Genomic DNA, 23613 nt, shown 5'->3' on the forward strand with positions numbered 1-23613 from the left:
TAAATTCCTGCAATGGAATGACGTGTGTGTGTGTGCAAGAAGTTGTGGCTGCTGAGCCATTACAATATAATGATAGTTTGATGTGAGGCCTCATCTATCCATGATTGTTTGCAGCTTTTCACACAGCCAGCGATTATCTGCAGTTAGGGACCGGTAATCATGGCTGGATGATTCTGGATGGCAGATTCATGCCTCTGGATTTAGCAGTGTTTTGTTTAGAGTGTATAGTGTGCACAGTGTGAATTAGGCCTTAGATAGCAGGGAAAGAGCATCTAACCTTTCTCAACTCAACTCAAAACCTACCTAAACAGAAAAAATGTTTTGGCTTTACATGCACTTTAAAGGCAAAAGGGTACATCTTGCTTTTAAGAGGTCTTTTGGAAGTCTATGTTTTTGCACCTACTTACAACTGGTTACAATTGGTTATTGTTTCTCAACAATCTGCTACAATCATCAGCATTTGTCTAACTTTGGCTTAAGAGTGAAATTATGACTTTGGACAATGATGTTTTAGTGTGGCCAGAAATCCTGTAATATAGCCTGCCTCATCAGCACACACAATCAAATGTGAGAGCCATCAGCTGCAGACATTATTTTAGTTCTGAACTTTTGCATGCTGAAAGGTGATTGAGCCAAAGGCTGGATAGTCCAGCTTCAAAAGTTTACCATGGATGATCAAAAAAAAAATATATATATATTTATACATGTACAGAAAAATCTACACTGCTCCCGCAGTTAAGTAAATTAAGTAAAAATTGTACCCTGTTATGTTTTGGTGGAAAAAAATCAGCCAGGCTCCACCATGTTTCTGGGTACACTCTAATACAGAGCCAATGCTGAGCTGATAAGAAAGGTCAAATTTCCTGGTATGCTGGTCCTGTGATATCAGCAACCTCCTTACATCCCAGCCCTGGCTACATTAATGTCCAAATTACCAATGTCTTTTAGCCAAGGAGGCAAAAAAAAACACCAGGAAAGCTGCGTCTATGCAGTCCAACACTGATATGAAATCTCTATTACGGTATACAATTTATATCCAGGAAATAGAGGCAATATAATAGGCTCAATGCACTAAACAAACACAAGGATAAGGATATTCATTTTCAGCTATGTGACTTTAATTTTCAATTCTCATTGGACTGTCTTTTTGAAAAGAAACATCCTTACCTTGCTGAATTGAGGCTCATGTGTGAAATAGACAGCAGTGTTTTCTGGTCAGTGGATAAGGTAATTTGAAATGCTTACATTCTTCTTTAAAGAAAAGGCTTAATATTGAGACTCCAAGTGGAAATTATCCATACTGGAGGTAAAATGCAGAATGAAATTAAATATTAAGTTGTTAAAACAGTTAAATCCCAGAAGCTATATGAAACATTCAATCACGTCTGCACGGTCATGTCTCTCACTAATGTGTGCATTATTCAATTAATGTCTATCTCCGACTGGCTGCATCACAAGGGAAACTGGTTCAGAGATTATTAGAAGATATTAGATTTGATTATTAGAGGATATTTCAAAAGAAGGAGATATCACTGGAGAAAATGTTTTAAAGTAGATACCCTGCCAGGCCCTGGCCGGTATATCTAAGGAGAGCTGCTAAGTAGGTTGGACTTGGCATTCCAAGAGAAAATAGAGGGTGAGGAACTCCTATGGGCAATTAATGACTTAGTGACAATGCTGCTAAACTTTAAAAATATGTAAAGCCAAAACATTTTCTTTGAATTTAGTGTACACTAAGGAAAATCTATCTGTTTTTTTTTTTGCTATCTATGGAGATTTCCCTTCACTTTCTGACCTATAGACGCAACAAGTGAGAGAAAAAATTCTCCAAAGTTAGCGGAATTCCCTTTTAGATAGGTGTCATCAAACAAGCGTTCCCACTGGAAAATTTTGCCTCTGTTCCTGTTCTGGGGACAACTCATACCTTGGATTTTCCCATCTCTTTCTCCACTGGAGAACAATGGTCACCAAGACAAATAGAGAGAGAATGCACCACAATACCCAAAACAAAAAGGTTTTGGCTTTATATATACTCTAGAAGCTGTGTGTAAATTGCCACAAATAGACCAGGAGATTGCATCCTATCATGCCCAAACCAAAAAGGAATTACAATTCTTGGATAACGTTTTTATTCTTAATTTCCAAAAAGGTGGAGTTGACTGCAAATATATATTTTTAAATGTTGAATTTCTCTATGAAATATAACTGTATAGCTAATAGATGAAAGTGTCTATTGTAGAGCTCTTCCCTTGCACATACTACAATAAATACAGTGTCCTGATGTTGACCTGTTCTGTGTTCTGTTCTCATCTGTGTGAACCTTTAATGAACCATTCCATGTACTGACGTTACTAGCTCATGTGATCCATGCATGGGCTAGATTCTGATTTATGGTTTTTATCATGTGTATTTGCTGTTTGCAAAGCACATTAATATGAGTAATGAGTTTGAGGAAACAAAGAAAAACGATGAAGGGAATATGAATAAATGAGAACAAAATAATCTAGAGGCTTCATCTGGTCAGGGAATTTAACACATTCTGGAACATTTGTTGCTAGGGTCTTCTATAAATCTTATTATCACCATTACACTTGCAATAGACACATATAAGTATTTCTAAGTAAGCAAAAAATTCTCACCAAGCTAGATCAAGCAGTTTTCACAATAAACATAACGTTATATACAACACAGTTTTGGAAATGTCCCCAATTCATAAAGCTCAAGATCCCAGCAGCACTAATCGAATATCACTCTGTGGCGGAGTGATCTCATGAGCAGAAAATTAGACCAGGTTTATTTTTATACATTACCTGGATACTAAGTTAAGGTGATGGCTTGCTTTAAGACACTTTCACCCAGCTATTCTGTAAACACCCACCCACATAAAATACAGACAGGATCCTTTGGAAGCTCTGGTAAAAGAGGTGTGAATGGGGGTCTAGCCTGGTGACCCCTTACCAAAAATAGCAAGGTAGTTCGTTCAAAATAGGTCAGCTAATAGGTTGATTTCACTAAGGGTTTGATAATAAAATATCATTGATGGTGCTGTTTATTAGCCATTAAGTAGAATCTACTAGAAAAACGGTGATTAATGTTCCAGTTTAGCCCTGAAGCAGGGCCTTGAGAAGGCCACTCATGTTCCTTCACGCCAAACTTGTTAAACCATGTCTATATGGAGCTGGCTTTGTGCATAGGGCACAGTCATGCTGGAACATAAAATAGCATTCTCCTAAATACAAGGTTGATGGCACAAGGGTATTCACAAACTTTTGGACACATAAAGTGTACAAAGGGATCACAAGCACCAACAAAAAATATATCGTAAGGCCCATTTACACCTTTGCATTTCAGGCGCACTGTAATGCATGTTTAAGCTGTACCTAAAAGACATGACGAGACAGGCGAGAGGCCAGTACCAATATTTTTAGGGGTACAGGTTTTATCTATGTTTTTGTGCATGTTTGATGCTTTCTATATCTTGGTTGTGGATTTCCATTATCCACGTGGTATTGCAATAGTAAAAGTAGAATGTAATTAATATCACGCTCTGAATTGGATGGTAACTAGACCAGTTATTTATGGTCAGTGTTGGATTTGTCTATAGCCAGTATAGACCATGGCCTTAGACGGTAGGGGCAGCACACAGCCAAACACAATTCATGTTGCCTAATGTGTCCATACACATAGCAAACAGCGACCAACAGAATGGGGTCACTGTTTTCCCTACTCTTCAACCTGTTGGTCTATGTATACTGAGGTAGATTGGGTAGACTGTCTCCCTAAACCTCTCAGTGTGCCTTGTGTGGCTATATAGTCTGATCTTGTGATTCTAGCCCATCAGCTGGGGTAGAAGGAAAACAGCTAGCATAGGGGGCTGGGAGTATAATTCCTGTCTTGGTTATAGGCCATCCAAATGTGGTGGAATTACAATTCTTTCGTATCATATATAAATCTACAAATCTCAGCATCCTGGCAGTGCCAGCTTCCTGAAACTAAATAGATAACAACTTCAGAATGACTAGATCTGTTCAGTATTGTACGTAGCAATGATGATGTACAAAATTCACAAACCCACAGCAATCAAACTTTATTAAAAAATAAACAAAAGACCTTTAAGTAAAAGCTATGGATTACTGAATCTTGCATAATGAACACCAGCACTGCGTACAGAATAAACTACCGGTATGTGTTAATCAAACATGGAAGAAAATTGTATTTTGGAAAATAAAGTTATCAGCATTGTTTGCATGGTTTCCCTATTTACCCTCATAGTCTAACCCCACACTAAAACAAATGTCCTTAAAAAAATAAAAAGATCAACTGAGAGACGTTACATGCCATAAAGAACTATTCTGTTCAGGCAGTAGTTCATGGCAGCATTTCCCCTAACAATGGATCTTGTTCAGTGCAAATTTCAGACAAGGACTCAGGCTTTACACAGCTTACAATATTCAAGGTTAAAGTGTAATGCCAGAAAATACTTTCTATTTTGCTTTGGACAGAATGTGGAAGAATCCAAACCTATCTGTATCATTGCCTCCTGTCCTCATAGTACCTCCCCAAAAGAAAGATTTTCCTCATTTCCAGAAGGGACGTCTCTCTAACAAGGGAACAACACAATAACACAGTGAGGGAAGTGTAGAACCTCATCGGTATTCTATTATCTCATTCTGCCCCCAGTAATGAAAGAAATAATAACCTGATAGAGGCTGTAACCCTTCCCTACTCTGTTTAACTCACAAAAAAAAGATTGTCAGGATTAATACCTTAAGCTGAGGGCTGTTAATCACGCATAAACAACCCGTTCTAAAAACACATAAGTGTGTAATAAAACAGAGAAAAGATAAAAGATAACTTGCCCATTTCAGCTATTAAACCCCCCCCCCCAAGAAATTAAACAAGGATTTATGGGCAACAACCCAACTTGTGTGGCGAATGTTTGTTTCTTACATTTTTAAAAATAATCCCCTATCTCTTTCCTGGATAACTTTTTAACTTCTAACGACTTATAAACCTAAACCATCTCTCCGTATTTCCCTCCCTGGAAGGTCACACTCCTATATCTCCATTATACACCCTGCCTTCCCTCAGTGATGCATTTTGCTTGTCCCCAGAAGTGCATGTTTCCTTTGTTTATATTTTCTTTCCTTTCTTCTCCCATTCCTAGTTTAGCATCCACTCTGACCTACTCTTTACATATGTAAAAATACTGTGTTTGGCAATATGTCTGCCCCAGTTTTGCACCTAGTAGGTGTATTTAATGCATGTGTCTCGGTTGCAGTGCCTTAGCCAATCTTTTGCACGTTACTCAAAGGGTGATTCTGATATTACCCAGAAACTGCATAGTGAAAATCATCACATAACTCACATTGCTTACCTCGAGCACAAACGAAGCAGAAGCTCACGTTGACAGCAGAGGAAGAATGTCCACTGCGCTTGGAATGGTTGCTGCAAATGATGAGATTACCAGTGAGGATGAGGCTGCCTGCAGCCACACAGTTGTCTCCACTGTGATACGCCACTGGGCATCGTACACAGCGTAACATGCGCCCTGAAAAGAGAAAGACACAATGAAAACCTCATATGAATGCCTTCAAAGGCTACTCATAAAGTAAAACTTAGCTATATATATTTTTACTGCATTATAAAGGCTACAGCTGCTAAATGCTACTTAATGCAATCATACACTTTTCTCATAAAGGTGTGCTTTAATGCCCCTCACCCCAGCAACATATACTCTTCCCTTTCTTTCCAACCACTCCATTTAGCTGTCCAAAGCAAGGAAGGGAAGCCCTGTGTAAGCCCTGAGACACTGTAGTTAAAGCTTATGTCATGTGACAGCGTTGTGCTGATCACAATGCACCAGAGCTGACACCTTAAAAAAAAGGGGAGGAAGTCCCATGCTTTTCTATATCTCAAAGTACTGGGTATTTTCTCCGAAACCCATAAATACAGCAGCGGAGAGTGGAGATAAAAAGGGAGTTTGTGCTGCTAGGCAGAGAGCAATTAAAGCATTGACAAAGGATATGTTTGCTTGAAGGCATGGTAAATATTCCCATCTGAATCATGTGTTTTTCATTTGCATAAGATATGCATTGATCCTGTAGTTTCACAGAGTCATTTGTTGCCCTGCATGAGCAGCCAATGTTGTAGAGTACATTTTCACATTCACGTGTCAGCAGTTTAGGTTTGTGTTGAAACATGAGACATTGCTCTGCAAAGGTTATTTCATAACCTCTGTCTGTAGTGTGAGACCTGACACTTACTGTACAAAAACTATATATCCTACAAACCCTGTGTCTCTCGGTGCAGGTGAGAGCTACACAGTTGTTAGATCTGATAGACACAAGCAGGCAGATCTGAATCACAGGCACACAGAGAGTTCACTTTCAGTTTGGAGACAATGGGGTTTATTTACTAAAGGAAAATCCACTTTGCACTAAAGTGCACTTGGAAGTGCAGTCCCTGTAGATCTGAGGGGAAGATCTGAAATGAGGGGAAGCTCTGCTGATTTCTATCATCCAAACACGTGCAAGCAAAAATGCTGTTTTTTATTTTCCTTGCATGTCCTTCTCAGATCTACAGTGACTGCACTTTCAAGTGCACTGTGGATTTGCCTTTATTAAATCAACCTCCATGTGTTTTACCACAAAAGCATTCCCACATATATGATGTAACACAGAGGGGGGAACTAGGCATGCATCAGTTGCTGTGTGACCCGACACAGGAAGTTGTCTCATCCCTTTGACAAACAGGGACAAGCTAGCTGCAGCAATGCTTGAACATAGAAGGATCGAACAGCCATGACAGTACAAACCTTTTTCACAAAAGGTGAGCTAGTCATTACAAGGTAAGGTGAACAAACATTACAATGAATAAAAATACACTAATGCCCAGTTAAAATATTAAAAACATTTGAAAGTTTACAATGCTTTTAAGCAAAAATATAAGTGAATTTTCAATGAGTACACATTTTAGGTTGTCAGATGTGTCATTTCTGATGTGACTTTCCCATTTTACATTTTTTCTGTTCTACACTTTTTTAATATATATTTTTTTAAAAGACTTTTCAAGTTTCTATCCACTGGAATATACATCAGAAAATCAGCATTCCAACAGAAAAACTGGAATGCAAGCCACAAGCAGCCTGACAAAGTTGAATTGGGAAAGCAAAGCAATTGGCCCAGTTATTGCATTGGTGCACTATCACAAAAGAGGAAGCGCAGCCTGCATACATGACGTCTGAATAGAACAGCCTCTGTATATTATATATAGTTTGTATGTATTAACAAAGTATACATGAAAACAAGGTTTTTTTAAACATACCAAAAGACTGTTTACATTTTGATAGACACATTTGAATATCTACTGGAACTTTCAAAGAATACAGCTCTGACCAAAAGTTTTGAGAATTACACAAATATCAATTTTCACAAAGTCTGCTGCCTCCGTTTTTATGGAGGCAATTTGCATATACTCCGGAATGTTATGGAGAGTGATCAGATGAATTGCAATTAATTGCAAAGTCCATCTTTGCCATGAAAATAAACGTAATCCTCCCCCAAAAAAAAAACATTTCCACTGCATTTCAGCCCTGCCACAAAAGGACAAGCTGACATCATGTCTCGTTAACACATGTTCCCGTGCTGACAAGGACAAGGCTGGAAATCATTCTGTAATGCTGATTAAGTTAAAATGACAGACTGGAAGCTTTAAAAGGAGGGTGGTGCTTGAAATCATTGTTCTTCTTTTGTTAACCATGGTTACCTTCAAAGAAACACGTGCAGTCATCATTACTTTGAACAAAAGGGGATTCACAGGCAAGGATGTTGCTGCTACTATGATTGCACCTAAATCAACCATTTATCCGATCATCAAGAACTTCAAGGAGAGAGGTTCAATTGTTTTGAAGAAAGTCCAGCAAGCGCCAGGGCCATCTCCTACAGTTTATTCACCTGCGTGATCGGGGCACCACCAGTGCAAAGCTTGCTCAGGAATGGCAGCAGGCAGGTGTGAGCACATTTTCCTGCTTAGTGAGGCAAAGACTTTTGGAGAATGATCTGGTGTCAAGAAGGGCAGCGAAGAAGCCACTTCTCTGCAGGAAAAATATCAGCGACAGACTCATATTCTGCAAAAGGTACAGGGATTGGACTGCTGAGGACTGGGGTAAAGTAATTTTCTCAGATGAATCCATTTTCCGATTGTTTGGGGCATACAGAAAAAAACCTTGCCCAGAGAAGAAAAGGTGAGTGTTACCATCAGTCCTGTGACCCCCAGGTGGTGTAGTGTGCCGCTCAAGGTCGATCACTATGGAGAATAGTGTGGGTGATGCTACAACCACTGCAGGAGTGCCAGCAAGGGATGGAGATCGCCCCAGCTTCTGTATTCACTGGAAGGAAGAGAGAAAAGATCCCTGGTGCTGCACATCCACGGAGTCCTATGGTGGTATGAGAGAGACAACCTCATACTGGGCTCCCACCATGCCACACCCGCTAGGGGCATGGCTGGGTGGGAGCCCAGGCTGAGGTTGTCTCTCTCATACAAACATATGACTCAGTGAATGTGTGGCACCAGGGATGTTTCCTCTCTTCCTTCCAGTGACCATAAGTCCTGTGCCATGCCAACAGTAAAGCATCCTGGTACCATTCACATCCTCCGAGAGCAACTTCTCCCAACCATCCAAGAACAGTTTGGTGATGAGCAATGGCTGTGCCAGCACGATGGAACACCTTACCATAATGCAAAAGTGATAACTAAGTGGCTTGGGTAACAAAACATCAACATTTTGGGTCCATGGGTAGGAAGCTCCCCAGACCTTAATCCCATTGAGAACTTGTGGTCAATCCTCAAGAGGCGGGTGAACAAAAAAAAAAAAAACACAAATTCTGACAAACTCCAAGCATTGATTATACAAGAATGGGTTGCCATCAGTCAGGATGGGTCCCAGAAGTTGATTGACAGCATGTCAGGGCGAGTTGCAGAAGTCTGGAAAAACAAAGGTCAGCACTGCAAATATTGACTCTTTTGCATAAACTTGTAATTGTAATTGTCAATAAAAAGCCTTTGTCACTTATGAAATGCTTGTTATTATACTTCAGTATAGCATAGTAACATTTGCCAAAAAGATCTAAAAACTCTGAACAGCAGACTTTGTGAAAATTATAGTCCTTCTCAAAACTTTTGGCCAGGGCTTACAGTTACAATTAACCAATTTCCTATGATCCTCAGCTCCACCTAGTGGCCATAATGCAGTATTTTTCTTCAAATACCTCAATCTGGAAATATGGCCCCTAGATGTATTTGGCAGTTATGGGAAATGACTGTATTAGGTAGTATAACGTGACAGCTGAATTTTCTATACATAGACCCCTAGGTAATTTAGTGGAAAATATATTATCTTTATATTGTGCATGGAATGCAATACGCTCTAGAACAGTGGTTGCCTGGAAAGTAGCAAAGGGCTGCAAGTTGTGAACCAAGGCTCTACATGCTCCATAAACCTCAATTCACCTTTGGAGGCTCTATACGTGTCCTTGTCAGCACTGCAGGAGCTGCAGCAATGGTGTGGGCACCGGAAGCCCTTTGAATCGAAGACCGTTGCTGAAAACTGGCGGGCACAGGATTCATGGAAAAACTTTCCACATGAAGGTACAGAACAGCGCTTGATACTAGTACTGGGTATCTTGCAAGAGAAACAAGTGTGGAGACCTGTTCAAAACATAAATAAACATTTAATTAGAAAAAGCATTTCAAACTCTGCTGAGAAAAAAAAGAATTCCTTTGCTGTACCTTGCTTGATTGGCATAACAGATTTAAAACCAAACACCAGGCAAAAAAAACAAAAAAAAACCACCAGTTCATGCATATAAGTATTCATTAAAAAAACATTACCAGTATTTGGCCTGGTATCAGTCTCTTGCATCCCCCAGTACAGGAGAGCTCAGGCTTGGAGAGGCAGAAACAGCACATGGAGCCAATCAGTTGTGCTGCAATGCTAATGTGCTAACCAGCTACATGCTGAAGAGAAGGGTTTTAGAGCAGGGGTCTCCAAATTATGGCCCTTCAGTTGTTCAGGAACTACAATTCCCATCATGCCTAGTCATGTCTATAAATGTCAGAGTTTTACAATGCCTCATGGGACGTGTAATTCCGCAACAGCTGGAGGGCCGTAGTTTGGAGATCCCTGGTTTAGAGTAACAGAGAGATGAGCTCATCAGTCTCCTGCTTCTTCCTTATTGCCTAATCACAGACTAGGGCAGGGATAAGACCTAGCTGACATGAAGTAAAGAAAAGGTCTGCTGGCCATGCAGTGTCACAGGGCTGTGTAAATCTGACATAAAGCTAATGTCTGGGATGCCCTGTGTAATGTGCTTGGTGTTTGGGTGATAGGACACTCGCACCCTCTGTATTAATCCCCCTTTGCATCTCCATGGGGTATTGACATCCCTAGTTTTCACTGATTTAAGATGAGGGATTGATCCTGGCAGCATACAGCTAACGTATGCCAAGACATATGTGTGTGTATGAATTTCAATACACACTTTCACTTCTTAATAGACTTCACTGTGCTTTGAAATGTTTTCGTAATCATCTCTTGCCTGTCCACATCTTTATCTCAGATATCTTTTGACAGTGCCTTGCCACCCATAGTTGATTGTTTTCTTCAGTTGCACTCCTGGGACTGAAATGCTCCAGGAAAGCTCTTTTCATGCTGAGCTAATCTATATGACCACAGCTGATCACAGTTGAAAGTCAAATGTCTTTGTTTGCCACTGAGAAGGTGATTAGCTACACCTGATAGAGTTTACAAGTAATTTTTTTTTTGGGGGGGTCATTTTTCCAACTCAGTGATTCTGTTTTATTTATTTTTTATTTTTGCATAACATGTTGGTGTTATAACTTTCAATTGGATGTTATAAGTTGCAAATACAGCTGGATAAAACAAAAACTGTGTCTGTCTTCATTTTAGGCAGCAAAGCAAGAAAGTGGGATTAGTTTAAAAGGGGGGGTTGATTCTTTTCTATACCCACTGTATGTAAGTGCATGATCTCCAACATGTTTATTTTGGTTGACCCTTTAAATCCTGAAGAAGTGGACTGTCTTGAATATGGGAAACACTTGAGCTGAATCATCTGTCACAACCACTATAGGAGTAAATAATTACATAGGAGTTGCATCACATAGGACTATAGGAGATCAATACAAAAGAGACCTTCTCCCCCAGGTTACTTATATGTACTTCAGTCAAGTGGGTGATAGAGTTACATAATTATGGACATATATATATTATATGCGATTTTATATGCGATTGATGTAATTTGTGAGGAGCCCCCTTTTATAAACCTAATCTCATTGTCATATTGGCTTTTGACCACATGATGGAGTGTCCGTCCATAAGTATTTATTATTGGGTGTCCTTATCTTATTCACCACATGAGGGAGCACCTGACGGCTAAGATCATTTAAAAGTTTTTATAGTTTTAGTTCAGCTACTTTAACATGTTCTTATTGGCCCCCTTTGTGAGATGGCAACATTCGCCATTAAACTTATTGTGTATCAACCTCTTACACATAGCCCGCCGACATGTTGACATCCGTCTCCATGACGACGCGGCACTCTATAATAGTCATCGCCTTCACCTACGGCTTCAGATCCTATGACTAAGTGGCATGACCAGCCACGTAACGCGTGAGGAAAGCTGAGCCGTCGATGATGTCATCTCCACTCTTGGCCGGGAGCGGAGAAGCCAACACATCTGATGTTCTCTATTGGAATCCTTAATGAGTGTATATTGCGTTTTAATAAAAGTTTGTTTTTGCGATTTTACACTATTGTGAGCGTTTCCTCCTTATATGCACCTTATGGGAGCCATTTGTCTGAGGAAGGAGGGACTTGAACACTGGCCAAACGCTGCTGCTGGTGTGGAATTATAAGTGACCTGCACACGTATAAGGACAGAGAAGCTGCGGCCATTGGGAATTCATTAAGGCTTATTGTAAGCCTCCTAGAGGTGAGAGGCTGGTACTACTGGTCATTCTGAGTGGAGCACGTTTTTGGATTTGTTTTCTTGAGCACTGCACTTTGAAAATTACCCTGTGGACATTCTAATAATTACCTCTGGGCTGCATGTTTTGGATTCTGCCCTGGATTGTTATTTAATATTGCACATTTGCATGAGAGACTTTTTCACCATTCCTTAATACGTTATGGACTTTTAGTTTTATTGATTACTCAATCTACCTATTGATGCACTTTATCACATAATTCTGATGCACCTGATCAGCACCTATCACTTTTATGCACTTTAAGAAACTATTTATTGCTGCACATTATTTACATGGATATTTGTGTGATCTATTTATTGCCAATTTTTTCATTGATGTTATCACTGGTTTATTTATTGGTTTGTAATTACTCATTCATTATCAGTGAGCACATTGCACTTTTTATTATTAATTGTTAGGTATTTATTTATAATATATTTTTTTAATTATATACTAGTAAGCTCCCCAACACCCCCCATTTCTCATATACTACCAGTGTGCGAACATTATATAGTTGTGGCTGCTGCCTAGGTTGTTTACCCCTTTAATTTCACTATATTATTATATGGTGGATGTAGTTTTAAATATTTGATAGCTATTCTCAATTTAGTGTGGTTTGCCCATTAGTTCCCCCATTGTTCAAATATAAAACATACAGTAAAGTGATCTTTATGGATGTGCAGTGTGACAGGTGTGTAAATCACAAGAATAGAAAAATAAACGTACAAATGTTGTGGCAAGTGAAACAGTAGACTACAACAATGTCTTTTTCTACTGTGTATTTAGCAGTATGCCTAAAATATCACTCTAAGACAGGGTAAGAGATATGGACATACCAGTTTTGCACTCCATGCAGATAAATTTCCCATCTGGCAATGCATCCATGCCCAGACACTCGAGGTGGAAGAGACGAGAGCAGTCCCCATTGCAAGCCACCAGCGAATCCCCAAAAGTTTCACAGATCTGGAAAGGTTATTTTTAGGTTACTTCTACTAGACCATATGCCATCAAGAATAAAAGTTATACTGCATAGACAAAAGTACCGTAAATATATACAACAATTCATACTTCAATGCACAGTATTCACCTATGCTTTTATTTAAAGTTATTGTAAACTATTTTTTTTAAAAACAAACAGGTTTATACAAACCTAGTATAAATAATAGATTTATAAATTGCACAGAGCGGCCCCGAACCTCCTCTTATTGGGTTTCCCACCGGTACTCCTGGCTCATCCTCTTCATGGTGTGCTCACACAGCAAGCCGTTTGCAGTGGAGGCACACCTGTGGGCTCGTTCCTGAGCCGCGCTGCATCTACAGACACACAACACAGCTTGGCCCTGTCCCATCACAGAAATTGACTGACAGTCAAGCCTGTGAGAGTGGGAATAAGGGAGAGAGCCTCTACTAATGGGCACAGCAATGAATCAAGTGAGGACTTAGGTAAGTATAAGGTGGGAGGGGGGAAGGGGGGCATACTGCTACCTATTTTTTTTTTAACCTTACTGCAAGAACCACTTTAAGATAGATGCCAAAAAAAAATGTACTGACAGAAAGCGTTATTTTCCACAAGGCATAGATTTATCGCCCTGGCAGAAGTCTTAACGTGACGAAACGTGTAGGGTGGAGGGGCTAGGTCACATCATCACACTACCCAGAAGTGAAGACAGATGTCATCTTACTTGACCGGGATTGTTTTGATGGAGACATCCACATGTTCTTTTTACCTTTGTAAGCAGTACTCATTTTTAATAAAGGATTCATTTTAAGGTTTTACACTATGCAGTGTTTTTTTACCCATATGTACTATGCTTTTGGCGGTTGCTGTTATCTGTTCCGGAATATATACCAAGATATCATCACGAGGCTGCTTGATTCTGACTGGAGTAGTGCTATAGGGGGAGAATTTCCAAAGCCTGTTTGACCTGCCTGTTTACAGGGGGTCCTTGAGCTCTGGTAAGAAGACATCTTATTTGGGTGTTGGTGATTGGCCTCTATGGTGGAGGGAAGAAGATATAAACTATCTTCGATTTTTGGTTGTTGGAACCATTCACCTCTTCACTATTATTTGTTGGACTCCTTTCTCATGTTGGACATTTATATGTTTATGATATATTTGTATTTTGATTTAATTATTAATTATTTCTTGTTAGCGCAACACTTTGAATAGATATAGAATTATGTAGATGCAAAAAACTAAATGGGTGGGACTTTAAATGAGGCGCAAGGCATAGAGCCAAGCGCTTCCATCCCCGATATTTTGAACAATAAGGAATAGGGTGGGACTTTAAATGAGGCATGCACCCCAGGAGAGTAACATATAAATATAGAATTATGCCCACATATATAGGTTTTTGGAAGAGGTTATGTGAATTTATGTCAGCTATTTTGCTGGGCTTGTTTTCAGGTCGGACGAGAAGCCACCTTTACTTTCACGGTGAGCAGCCACTAATTAAATTTGTTTTTCATAAACTGAAAGGAAAACAATTTTTGGAACTCTTTGGACAAACCAGGATACAAACATTGAAACCTTATAAAAAAACAACTTTGCCACCAAATAGTGAATAAAAAAATGCTCCTTGTAAAAAAAAAGAGCTAAAGCTCAATTCTGGCAGGTAACACATAATAAAAATTGTGGCCTTCTGTTTTGTCAAGGAGGCAATTAAACTTTGAAATTGTAGGTGTATATGAGCCTTAAAGTGGAGGTCTGCCCACCCCTGCAAAAATTAAAAGTCAGCAGCTACACAGTGCAGTTGCTGACTTTTATTAATAGGACACGTACCAGTCCTGGAGTCCAGCAATGTCGGCAATGCAGCTGATGTTTCCATCAGCTGTAGGGTGCTGCCATTGCCGGTGACTTGTCCTTAATGTTCCCCTAACGAGAAAGTTCCTTTAAGGACTGTGTAGGCGCAATCCTTGCCGATGGAAATCTCCGAACCTCGGCCGGCATCCAGGCTCATTCTTTAACATCCCCGTGGATTGGAGGATGTTAAAAAAAAGAGCCAGGAGGCCGAGCGAGCGGAGCTAACCGCCCGAGCAAAGCGAGGACGTGAGGCCGACTGGCCACTTTCCTCCACGTTGCCCTGGATGCCGGCCGAGGTTCGGAGATTTCCGTCGGCAAGGATTGCGCCTGCGCAGTCCTTAAAGGAACTTTCTCGTTAGCCGGAACCATATCGGCAGATCACCGGTAAGGGAACCCAGTAGTTCATTAAAGCATTGCGGCTTTACGCCGGGTCCCTACTGGCATCTGAGGCTCCCCTGCGCTCTCCTACTGGCCCCGGAGAAGGAGGAGGGAGCTGAGCTGCTGGCATATAATGTGCCGCATGGACAGGTATCCGCTCCCTCACAAATGAGCGGAAGTTCCACTTTTGGGTGGAACTCTGCTTCAAGCTATTTTTATTTCCTTTATATATTTATTCAAACCCAATCAGAAACATATTTTCAGCAATAAATCACTTAGAATAGTAATCCACTGCGTGTACAGCGGTATTAATACACTGCTTCATGAGCTCCTGCTGCTTAACCCTTTCATGACTAAGCCTATTTCTGACATTTGGTGTTTACAAGTTAAAATCTGTATTTTTTGCTAGAAAATTACTTAGAACCCCCAAACATTATATATATATATATATTTTAGCAGAGAATCTAGAGAATAAAATGTCGATTGTTGCAATCATTTATGTCACAAGGTATTTGTGCAGCTGTGTTTTAAACGCAACTTTTTTGGAAAAATTAACTTTCATGAATTAAAAAAAAAAATGAAATGTAAAGTTAGCCCAATTTTTTTGTATAATGTGAAAGATGATGTTATGTCGAGTAAATAGATACCAAACATGTCATGCTTTATAATTGCACGCACTTGTGGAATGGCGACAAACTACGGTACCTAAAAATCTCCATAGGCGACGCTTAATTTTTTTTACGGTTACCAGGTTAAAGTTTTAGAGGAGGTCTACGGCTACAATTATTGCTCTCGCTCTGACGATCGTGGCGATACCTCACATGTGTGATTTGAACACTGTTTACATATGCGGGCGCGACTTCCATATGCGTTTTCTTTGCTGCACGAGCTTGCGGGGACAGGGTGCTTTAAAAAAAAAAATATTCTTATTTATTTTTATAATATGAAATTGTGTTTTTAAAAAAAAAAAACATTTTGATCACTTTTATTGCTGTCACAAGGAATGTAAACATCCGTTGTGACAGTAATAAGTGGTGACAGGTACTCTTTATGGAGGGATCGGGGGTCTAAAAGACCCCCGATCCCTCCTTTGCACTTTGAAGTATTCAGATCGCCGTTTTCGGCGAATCTGAATACTGTATATTTTTTTAAATCCGGTGCCATTGGCAGCCGAGTAACCCGGAGGTGACATCATGACGCTGCTTCCGTGTTTACATTGAAGAGACTGAATCAAAGCCATTTGCGGCTTAGATTCAGTCTCTTGCTAGGCGCCGGCGCATCGTGGATCGGGTCTCCTGGTGGGACGGGAGGCCGGGTAAGAGCGGCGGAGGCGGCGGGAGAGGGGGGATGTCCCCTCCCGCTCCTCCGGGATAACAACCGAGCGGCTTTTAGCCGCATTGGTTGTTATCCCTGGAAAGCCAATCGCCGGGATGATGCCTGCAGCTGCGGGAATCACCCCCGAAAGCCGAGGACACATATGTGGGTACGCTCAGCGTGAAAGGGTTAAAGTGTTACTAAACCCACAACTGTACAATCAGTCTGTATATGGAGTAAAGCAGGCTTGTTATACTCACTGTGGAACTTAAGGGGTTAATCCTCCGAATTGTGTAACAAGGCTGTTTGATCCTGTTTGCTCTCATCCTCCCTTCCTTCCACTGTCCTCTAATAATTTCCTGATAAGACTATGGAGTCAGACTGCACATGCTCACTTTAGTGTGTATTGCTAGAGAGGTTTTTTGTTTCTTGGGAGGGTGCATGTGATCAGCACAGGGCCAATCATCACTGTCCAGACAGAGGGTCAGGGGTCCTGCAGTCTCAAAGGACAGTCAGAAAACTTCTCCTACAAGCTTTAATTAGTGCATGGCTGGACACTGATAGAAGTCACAAGACTGCTACAGTGGGGATCGAAAGTTTATAGTGGAATAGTGTATCACAACTCCAGTGTCTGTCAGATCTTTCTGGAGGGATCGTGCAGTCAAACGTGGGTTTTAAATTGCTTTTCTCACAATCCTGCGAGCTGTTCTGTCTGATATTTTTCTTGGTCTTCCAGAACTTGCTTTAACTTCCACTGTTCCTAATGACTGCCATTTCCTAATTACATTCCGAACAGAGGATATTAACATCTGAAAACACTTTGCTATCTTCTTATAGCCTTCTCCAGCTTTGTGAGCGTCAACTATTTTCAGTTTCAGTTTTCTAGACAACTGCTAAGAAGAACCCATAGTGCTGATTGTTAGGGCAAGGTCAGATAAGTCTGGGCATTTAAAACCTTTGAGATTGACATCACCTGGTCTTCCCAGACAATGATTGAGAACAATCCATGACACTGGCAGGTCTCAGCTTTGCATGCTATAAATTCTGCAGGGTGCCCAAACTTTTGCAGACGCCATTTTTTTGTTTTCTGTAATTTTGAAAGTGTAAATGATGGAAATAAAATCTAACTTTTTTTGACATATTATAAGAATGTCTAATCTGTAATTTGATGCCTTTTGGAGATTTTTCCATCTTTCCTTGGCGGTATGATTATTTCAGAAAAAAAGGTGCTAAAAGCGGTACCATTATTTGCAAGGAAATTTGGTGTTTTATACTGTAGGCCTGTAATTCTTAGGAATAACTCACTTAAATCTGACCAAACAAGAGTCTCGTGGGCATCCTGGGTATGAATTTTTTTTAAAAACAAAGTTATAAATTATAATATAATAAATATTTATAACAAATAATAATATAATTATAATAAAAATTATTCAATAATGTAATCAACTCAAAATCACTGAAATTTGCTCAGTTGCAGAATTGTTGCTGTCATTACTTTTATTTTTTTATGACAAATTTCCCCACAAATCGATATCGCACAATTCTGCAAGTGATCATAATTTATCATCGCTGTTTTCTAGCTGCTCTAAAACCATTTTTGACATAAAGGACACTTTTGGTTGCAATGGACAATCTACATTTCGCAGACAGAAAGAACAGTTTTTATTATATAAAAGTACATGTAGGACACTGGGCAGACCACTAGGGACAAGGGGTGTGTGTATTTTTTACATACAGTACTGTAATCTATAAGATTACAGTATACTGTATGTATTGTGTTTGCTTACCTTTTTGAATTTGGCGCCGTTCTCCGCTCCCGTGCGTCGTAACGTCGCAGGGAACGGAAATCGACGGCACACAGAGGCACTGTGTGAATCGAGTGAGGTCCCGCTCGCTCACACAGCGCGGTGGCATCGCTGGATCCAGGGACAAGGTAAGTAAACCAAGCCTGTGGATTCAGCGAGGCGAGCCCGAGTCTGACTCGGGGTTACCGATCGTAGCCCAAAAATCTCACCCTGAGTCAGACTCGGGAATACCGCCAGGGGGGTTAATACAAATTTTTACCTGGGGTGCCCAAACTTTCGATCCCCACTGTATATACTGCCGATGAGAAAAGGGATTTAGCAGTTTATATTTACTAAAATAATTGAATTTCCATGTTCTGTGTACTGTGGGAGACCTGAGTTTAGTAACACTTTAAACAGCAGTGGGAGCTCTACAGAAAATCCTAAAAAGAAGGACAATGTGTGTTTTGTTTAAAAAGAAGCACGAAATATTTCACCTGTCTTGCTGTGGACAGAAAAGGAAAGCATATTCTGTAAGTGGTCTCAAAAAACTAAGTTAGCTGTTTGTAGGACTTTAATGCCACAGATTATGTGATTTCCTTATAAACCAAGCAGCTTCCATACATACCTGGCACACTGTGTCTCTCTTGCTTGACCGCCGAGATACGCTGGAATCTACAGATTGCACATCAGAGGCATCTGCATCTGCATTGGCCGATGGGCTGTCCGGCTGCTTATCAAAGCTGATCTGTGTTCAGAAGACCAGGTATTACAGAAAGCATAATTCACAGCTCATGTGTATACATGTAGTAAATGTGGACACAAACAACAGGGATATTTGGGACTTGTTCAGTGATAAAAGGCTGACTATATAGTTAAAGGTGTAGTTATCCATGGCATCTATATTTTTTGCTCCATGTGAATTATAATACCGTGCACACACAAGAAAACTGTGTATTTTTTTCTGACGGAATGTTGGCTCAAACTTGTGTTGCATACACACGGTCACACAAAATTCCGACCGTCTAGAACGCGGTGACGAACAAAACTACAAGCCAAGAAAAATGAAGTTCAATGATTCCGAGCATGCGTGTATTTTTGCGCATCGGAATTGCATACAGACGATTGGAATTTACGAAAAGAACTTTTCTTGTCTAAAAAATTGAGAACCAGCTCTTAAATTTTTGCTGTCGGAAATTCCGATAGAAGAAGTCAGATGGAGATTAACACACAGTCGGAAGCTCACATCAAACTTTTCTTGTCGGAATTTCCGATTGTGTGTACGCGGAATGAGAATCTGACTAGTTGTAGTTTTTTCCCCCCTACTTGTCTTTATTCTAGTTTTTGTAAACCATGCACTCTATGTAACTATAATGCTGAACAAACACCTTAGTACAACACAAAAGGTTCTATTACTTACATTGTGAACAAAAACATTGGCATCTCCCCTATCAGGCAATCACCATAGTACAACACAAAAGTTCTATTACTTACGTACTGCGCCTAACCACACTGGTTGCGCCACGTGCCAAGGTGAGCACTAAATGCAGAATCCAGTGCCTGAAGCAAACATTACAGAAAGGCCCTGCTGATGCGGGGGTCTGGGTACAGTTCCAAACTGCTTTGAATGTGCATAATCTGGCAAAATTTCTACTTTAAGGACCTCATTCCATCAATTTGAATATGGACAGCAAAGGAATGTTATGCTCAGGAATTTTCACTAACAAATGCCAACCCTGCAATTCTGCACTGTCTCTATTTACCTGGATTTGCATACCCAGGCAAACACTAAGATAAAAGAGGTGCAAGAGCACCTGTTTTTGCCATTTGGCACCATGATGTTTTCTGTTTTGGCTATTTACATGCAGATCTCAAAAGTGATGCCAACCAACAAAGTTCAACAAATGGTTAGGAAAGACAGGAACCCAAAATAGGCTTCTGTGGGTTACTTTTGCAATTTAGACATTTATAATTTGCAGTTACGAGTAAGATGGGGAACTCACCTGTGCATCATTTAGGCCACGGGAGTCAGAGTCTGAAGCATCACGGTAGGAGGAATTCGCAAGCTCCACATCGGTGGAGGCCCGGCTTCTCTTCTTCAGGGGCTTGCATGCGTCAGAGATCTCACTGGCCCCTTGAAACAAGGAGCGTCAGGATTCACTAACACACCACGTGGTAAGTACCATTCGTTTCAATGATGGTGGATGCAGACATGTGGTAAATGTAGAAGCTATGTGATTTCTGTATCTTCTAGAGGCAATAACTTTAAAAATGTTTCAATTCAGAGCACCGCATGCCAGATAGTATGCTTGCAGTATAACCCCTTAGGGACATTCTAGAAACAATTCTTTGAGTGCAGCTTATTTAATATAGAGATGTGATGATTATGGTATAGTGTTACTGGTCTGCAGTGGATATTGTAGGCAGGAGCTCCATTCTCAGACAGACTCACCTTTCTGCAACCCAGTCTGTACCGCTGTTAGAGGAGTGTCTTCCACCTGCACATGAAGACAGACAAGAATAAACTTATACAAATAACAGCATGCATGTCTTTGGCTGTATTTAAAAAAAAACTTTACACTAGATAATTTAACAGAACATTAAAGGTGTTCTTTGGTCAAAGCACACTATTTCATTTATTACATCAGCATTGTAGTAGTAATAACATTTTTGACAGTCCGATATAAGCTTAGTAAAAAAATCTCCTTTCTTTTTGTGAGTGTTGTGTGTCTTTCCACAACTTCCAGGATTCCCTGCATGCGTTGTGTCTTCTCTACTAATTACTTTCAATTTCTAAGGACTATATGTCCCATGGTACCTTGCTGCCTGCAACCTGTGATTTCTGTACTGACTACACTTCATGAAACGCCTCCTCTCAGCACCTCTGTAGTTCAGAAGGCAGGCTCTGTGAATTCTGTGGCACAGTAGTGCCTACTAACAGTACCGTATTTTCCAGCGTATAAGACGACTGGGCGTATAAGACGACCCCCCTAATTTTCCAGAAAAAATGTTGGTTTTGGGATATACTCACTGTATAAGACTACCCCCTTCTTACTAGTCTTTCTGGAAGCTGAGGGGTAGCCGGAACCGCTGACAGAAACAGGCTTTTTCAAATCTCACTGCACTGTGCCATTACATTACATTCCTCACTGTGCCATTACATTACATGCCCCGACTGTGCCATCACTTGCCCCCACTGTGCCATCACTTGCCCCTCACTGTGCCATCACTTGCCCCCTCTCTGTGCCATCACTTGCCCCCTCTCTGTGCCTGAGCTTGCCCCCTCTCTGTGCCTGAGCTTGCCCCCTCTCTGTGCCTGAGCTTGCCCCCACTGTGCCTGAGCTTGCCCCCACTGTGCCTGAGCTTGCCCCCACTGTGCCTGAGCTTGCCCCCACTGTGCCATCACTCACTTTTTTTTCAGGCGGTGCGGTGTGGTGCGGTGACAGTCTCTGTGCTGCGCGCGTCAATGATTTAAAAGACGCGCCTTCTCCTCAGACTGTCCTGTGTTAGGCGGAACACAAATCTTCCCAGCAGCGCCTCTGTTTTGTGTTTCGCCTTCGCCAAAACTTCACAGGAGACTCTGATCAACTTAATTGTTTCTAGAGCCTCCTCCCATTCATTGGGCTGAAAGGTACTTATTCGCTCATTTCTGTTTACAAACTAGCTATGAATAAGCACTAAGGCATAGTGCGAAACGTCAGCTTTTCTTTTGTTGTGCTGTTTTTTGCTGTGGCATGCGTTTTGTGCTTTTTAATTAAAGGAGGAGTTTTTTTGGAGTGCGGCTATCCCAGCTTCTTTTCTTTCATCCCAACCTGCATTTTGATTGCACTGCCTGCACCCTAGACTCGGATCACAGGAAATAGATCACCTGGTTTTCTTTGAGCGGTTACCCACTTTCTCGTTCGATATACAACTAGCATGCAAAAAAAACGGACTATCTGTCGTCAGATTTTCGGATCGTGTGTACGGGGCATTAGCGTGTGCTTTGCCTGTGCTCTGTGCCTGAGTATGTAGTCTCTCTGCTGGGAATGACTGTCCGCACAGACAGGGAGAGGGAAATAAACCCAATGAGACGTGTAAGGAGCCTTCTGGGTGCTTTTCTTTATTACAATACAAGATATAAGAATATTAACCCCATAAACTAGGGGGACCATCTAGTTTGCTGGTATGGATACTAGGGATAGAGTAGTATATGCTGTCTGTAGGATTCACAGTTGACTGGGAGTGGGGGGGGGGGCAGAATCCCCCATGTGAAAGTGGCACTTAGCAGTAATACTCTATAGGACAAGATAGTATAGAATGTGAATTTTCAGTACTACTATAAATTGTATCAGTCACATTCAGGAATGGACACACAATTACTGTTCTTGTGAGGTTTTCATCAGTCATTACAGGGTAGTCATCAGAGAGTATGAACGTTTCTAAGGCATCTTGAAAACATTATTGAAAGCTGTATTTAGCCACATGGGCAGTATTACATTTAATGTTATGGAAAAGGAAAGCCATTGTGATGTACGCTCAGCAATGAAGAAAGGGCAGTACTAGGTCACAACAGACATTCTCACATGATGAATACTGTTGGGATGAAAGGAAAGCCACAAAAGTCTAAAAAATAAACTTCTCACAGCACACCCTTGTATTCACTGAAGAGAAGACTGCAAACATTTACTCTTGTAAGAGACCATTTACAGTGGGTATAGAAAAAAAACACCCACCTTTAAAAGAATCACATTTTGTTGCTTTGTAGCCTGAAATGAAGACAGACACTGGTTTTGTTTTATCCAGCTGTATAACTTATAACATCCAAGTGAAAGATAAAACAACAACATGTCAGAAAATAAACAAAAAAACAAAATCACTGGTTTGGAGAAAGGATCACCCCTTGTGTCAGTATTTTGTTGAACCACCTTTTGTTTTAATTACAACCTTTAGTCTTTTGGGATACGTCTCTACTAACTTTGCACATCTAGACTTTGCGATATTTACCCACTCTTCTTTGCAGAACTGCTCAAGTTCAATAAAATTTGATGGTGACCACTTGTGGACTGCGGTCTTCAAGTCATTCCACAGATTTTCAATGGGATTTAAGTCTGAACTCTGACTAGGCCATGCAATGACATTCACCTTTTTCTGCTTCAACCATGATGTGCTAATTTTTGCTGTGTGCTTTGGGTCATTACCATGTTGGAAGATAAACCTTCTTCCCATTGACAACTTTTTGACAGAGGGGAGCAGAATTTTATGGTACTTTTCCTTCTAATGGTGTTATTTGGATGGTGAGCTGTATTG

The 23613-nt window shown here is 40.6% G+C and overlaps 1 protein-coding gene across 7 annotated transcripts in view; it reads right to left on the reverse strand.

Annotated features, from left to right (window-relative positions):
* NSD3 (nuclear receptor binding SET domain protein 3) overlaps positions 1-23613 on the reverse strand; it is a 198281-nt gene that overhangs the window by 46372 nt on the left and 128296 nt on the right. For 4 of the 7 annotated variants that reach the window (XM_040346228.1, XM_040346227.1, XM_040346231.1 and 1 more), the window contains exons 8-13: positions 20777-20822; positions 20328-20458; positions 18953-19072; positions 12882-13008; positions 9511-9708; positions 5378-5551 (exon numbers count right to left, since the gene is read on the reverse strand). In XM_040346228.1, the coding sequence (XP_040202162.1) occupies positions 5378-5551; positions 9511-9708; positions 12882-13008; positions 18953-19072; positions 20328-20458; positions 20777-20822 (796 nt within the window). Of the gene's footprint in view, positions 1-5368; positions 5552-9510; positions 9709-12881; positions 13009-18952; positions 19073-20327; positions 20459-20776; positions 20823-23613 lie in introns of all 7 variants that reach the window. The other 3 variants (XM_040346229.1, XM_040346226.1, XM_040346225.1) reach the window with 1 other exon arrangement.

This window comes from Rana temporaria, chromosome 3 (genome assembly GCF_905171775.1).
Source record: "Rana temporaria chromosome 3, aRanTem1.1, whole genome shotgun sequence".
Classification (NCBI taxonomy): Eukaryota; Metazoa; Chordata; class Amphibia; order Anura; family Ranidae; genus Rana; species Rana temporaria.